The 4,562-nt window shown below is 42.9% G+C and overlaps 1 protein-coding gene across 1 annotated transcript in view; it reads right to left on the bottom strand. All coding sequences in view use genetic code 11, as the record gives it.

Annotated features, from left to right (window-relative positions):
* The window catches only part of EGR_03293 (Nardilysin), a gene marked incomplete at both ends in the record, with an annotated part of 7,541 nt that overhangs the window by 2,391 nt on the left and 588 nt on the right, over positions 1-4,562 (bottom strand). The window contains 4 exons of the mRNA XM_024492542.1: positions 2,971-3,240; positions 4,032-4,155; positions 4,232-4,309; positions 4,334-4,403. Coding sequence (XP_024352943.1) covers positions 2,971-3,240; positions 4,032-4,155; positions 4,232-4,309; positions 4,334-4,403 — 542 coding nt within the window. The remainder of the gene's footprint in view (positions 1-2,970; positions 3,241-4,031; positions 4,156-4,231; positions 4,310-4,333; positions 4,404-4,562) is intronic.

The following is a 4,562-nucleotide window of genomic DNA, read 5'->3' as shown; positions in this document are numbered from 1 at the left end:
CACCACATCGACGTAGGTCTGCGTTGAAAGAAAAATCGGCATATTACCCTTGGTTAAATGTGCACTAGAAACAAATTCTTTTACGGAAATGGCCAAAGTCATTATCTACGAAAGGCTAGAATTCCTGCTGCTAGTTTAATGGATAAGCGGATATCTACTAATTTCACTCATAAAATATTGTTTCTTTGAAGGCAGACAATTTGGCCACAATTACCGCCGATTTTACCTCGATTTTAACGCCCCAAACAATATTGCCTAAATAAGGTTCAAATCTCCTGGCAATTCACTGTATGGAATAGCATGGAAATGTGCAAGATGCAGTAAGACATGAAGTAAATTTCACGGCGGCGTCAGCTCCTGCTTTGCCCTCCTTCTGGAATGCAGCAGTAATTTCCTCCGACTGATTCACTTTTTCAATTTCTGTAAAAAAATTTTCTTTTACACTCTCGAGTTTTACCAGATGGACAGGTCTCAGCCCTAAGGTGAGTTTCGCCCTCAGTTTGTAAACAACTGTATCTGCAGTCCGTCATACACACGTTAAGCTTCATTCATTTGAATCACTAGCAACATGCAATTATTCATCAACACAAGGAGAGGGTCTTCCTCATGCACCTTTGCGCGATACAATACCGGAATCAAATCTTCCCAAAGCACTTCTGCCCGATACCTTCCGTTCTGATAATACATTTTTAACAAATGTGTTAAAAGATTAGCTTTCACAGCTTCGGAAGTCCGTTAGGCAGACAATGAAGCACATCGAAAACCACACAAGCCTTTTTGATCATCTAATATTTCTATATTGACATATTTTGTTTCTTCCGGTGCCCTGAAGAATACTTATGCCTGAATACACTAGCAAGTAAAGGGTTCCATTGTAAATAATGGAATTTGTAGAGTCTAAGGAGGGTGCTTCTCCCTTTAGTTACCCATTATGGTCCGAAAAGAAGCAATGGTCTTTAAGAAAGGACGTGAGAATAGGAAACCAAATATGAGAATGAAATAAGAGGGAAAATTCGGTAAACCTCGTTCCCTTTTTCGATAGAAATCGGGCTGAGATAAAAGGGCTATTCGTCGAAATAAAAAATTACCGAAGGTCTCACGTATGCAAATAAACTGAACAATTGGATTTCATACTACGCCTACTTGTGCCAAACCAACGTTACTTTTAAACATGCAAAGAACTAAAACGGCTGCTACCAATGTCACGAATACGTGAGGTATTAACTGCCTAGCTGAACACAAGCAGTAAGAGGCGTAGAATGCAGCAGTTGGTGGATCCCTGCACAATAGCACCTTAAAAAGAACGTGTCTTGTTAGTGGTGGTGCTCATTTATCATTCCACACCCTTTGATAGCAAGTGTGTTAGGCAGACTATACGCACCTGCTGCATCACGAATGCTAAGTCGCACGCGTGTACTTTCTCGCTTCCTTCAAGCTCGCCAACAGAGTGTCGAAAACAAACTGAGCAAAGAATGCGAATGATTTGCTGTTCCGCCAATAACATCAATACTTGTACTATCATCAATTTCACCCTTCCCCTATCGACAGGTGACTGAGTACAAAAACTTATCTAAAACCGGTGCTAACAAAATATCTACAGACGGCGCATGAGGCTAGAAGTGAACAAGCTACAAGCACCATCAAGTATGCATAGGTCCCAGAAAGATTTCCAGTGAAAGCCAGAAAAAACGCAGTATATGACTTCCACCAGATCTCTTGGGACACAACCGAATCTACGAGAGATTCTACGACTTAAAAGCATCAAAATGGCAACGGAAGAGAAGGTGAACAAAAAAGATGCAAACTTTTCCAAAGGAAAATAGCTCCAACCTACCGTAATAACCTATTCCTCAAACAACTTAATTCTCTGCTTAGACAAAGCTCATCGCAAACTAAAGATAGATGTACTGTTCGTAAATAAAGAACTGAAAATAGGGGAGCCATTCGAAAACGTCTTTCCTTCAAAAGCCAAATCAGTAGTCAAGTGTCTACCTCCAAAACTCTAGTGCTGGACCAACCACAAACAAAGCTGTCGAACTAGCGCCTTACCCAGTAATTTAAAGATTTTTGGATCACGAGTTGGGAATCAACCGGTCGCCGTCAAAGCCGATTCAATAAAAGAGGACACACACCATCTATTATCACGAAATCATTTCTGTGGAAGTGAGCAAAAACAAGCGCCAAAACCAAGTGCATCCAGATGATAGGCAGGCAAACGGGGAAGAACGACGCACATCTGAACAAAAAAGTCATCCTTGATAAAAATGGAGAAACGGCTAACAGAAGAACAGAAAAAAAAACCTCAGCCCTCAGACTTCACTTCAAAACAGTGAGCGAAGGCGACAATCCCATCCAATTTCCAACCAGGCACTTTGGCTGAGTGTTCAGGCAACTTCCACTGCCAATTTCAAGTATGCGAGCTTGTCTACTAGCTTAAGACACGTTTAACGCAAGAAAAGGGTTCCCTAGGAACAGTGATAATAGACACCAAATCTGTCACAAAAACGCACAAAATAGGCAAACTACGAACACAGCACAGGCATTCACAAATATCGCCACCTTTGACAAGTTAGCCCACGATGTGAACGAAGCCAGCTTTACTCATATTACCAGAGCGAACGAGTTGAACATTCCATGGAGTTGAAAAGGTGTTTTCACAAGGCCAGAATTCCCGAAATTGCATCACCACACACTAGCAAAAATCCAGACAAAGCATTTTATTTGGGAATCCAAACGAGTGTCCAAGGTGTGGAAACATGCCAGCAATGGTATAGACGTAATGGAGAACTATACAAGAAAACAAATCAAGAACCAAATAAACAAACAATTGTTGAAATTCATTCATGTCTTTCCACTCGCAAAAAATCGAATTTCGAATTGAACGACCCCGCTTAAAACATGTCGAAGTAGCAAAGAAGGGGTAAGCATTGCAATCAGGACTGGGAGGGCTCAAAAATTCCATAAGCATACCTTCAAATCAGGCTCCAAAATCAGCGAATCAGCGATAAAGACTTCATGGGGCGGGAACTTTTGCATCGCCATGGCGATCGTCTGTACGTTAGTGAGGGGCTCCAGAGGCTCCTGGAAGTGGAAATTCGATGCCCAGATCTTCTCAAACTCGGGCACGAGGGAGGCGAAGGTGCGATCCCCCCAGGGTGTTGCGGTGGCCGACGGATTAGCTAGACTGAAATCAGCGGCATTGCGTAGCATGCGCAGGTAGGAGAAGACATGATCGACCACCTAGAGAAGCAACAGCAGTATACATCACCCAGCACCAACCTATGGTCCGCAACTTGACAAATCCAGCATCGTCATATTAGCCAATTCAGTTTGCGTCCTAAGTTGCACAAAAATTTCTAGCGTCGTAAAGAGAAATAAAAATGACTATTGTCCCTTCCACCAACAACAAACAGTACACCAAATCACTGCGATTCCAATTCTCTTGTAAAATAGGTGAGACTGCATTTCAGACCCTAGACGTAGAGCCACTGGAAAACCTAGTACGTGTCAGAGGGACAACGGTTTAGTATACTTCGTGAATGCTTTTGTGAAATAATTTGACCATTTAGCAGCATTCCCAAAAGGGCATCACTCTGTTCACATATACGATACTACCTCCTGGTAAGACCAACTAAAAAAACCTTTGCACCACAAAGCATTCATAATACTGTCAGTCTCCAGCCCTTCACAGAGGTAGAGCAAGACATATAAGTTGGTGGTGCTGCTTTTCAATAAATTGCGAATGTAAATTACGATCATATGTCTAGTAGGGGAAATAAATAAGACAGACGGTTGGACAATACCGCAGTGGTCAATAGAGTAGTTCGTAAATCGAAAGTGCCCCCATATCACTCTTCCATGTAGTAGGCAACACGTTGAACAGTCCTCGACATTTACTTCGCCTACAGCGGTGGGGGTCTGACCCCAGTCGGCTACGTAAGAAGCGACTCATCCTGCGACTATCTAGTGAACCCTACATTGCTGGATAGACATCCTCCAAAAGTTATAAAAAGGTCACCTCACTAGCTCACCGTGATGGGAGCTGCACGACCCAGTTCGGAGAGCTCCACGCTAATGCCAAAGATACTGGTCATTTGGTTGTGATCAGCGTTATCGTTAACCGCACAACCAGCATTCAATTCCACTGCCAGATTCCTGGAAGTAATCGAAATCATATATTAGCGATGTCACGAGATTCTACTGAATTGGCCTCGGTGCCAGAAAGCCTTACAACTTGCGGAGATACGCTACCAGACTTCCTCTGCCTTCGTATCCAACGATGGAAGCAACGAACTTCAGTGCTGCAGATCTAGAACGAAGACAAGTCATTCACGGAGCATCGTTTGCATCAGCGCGCTCCTCGAGAGGGTTCCTCTCAAGCCAGGAGAAGAAACGGAGCACGGCTAGCGAAAGTAATGGACATATTCTAGCCAAATGGTAAATAACCAACCACAGTTTCAGATAATCCATCTTTCAACACGAAATGCTCACATCCACAGATTTAATAAATGCAGCAACAAGTTGCACAAGCAAATGAAATGGTAGGTGAAAATCACCTAAAC

The sequence above is a fragment of the Echinococcus granulosus genome, assembly GCF_000524195.1.
Source record: "Echinococcus granulosus chromosome Unknown EG_S00017, whole genome shotgun sequence".
Taxonomy (NCBI): Eukaryota; Metazoa; Platyhelminthes; class Cestoda; order Cyclophyllidea; family Taeniidae; genus Echinococcus; species Echinococcus granulosus.
The sequence above is the reverse complement of the archived record's forward strand: the minus strand, read 5'-3'. Positions and strand labels throughout refer to the sequence as shown.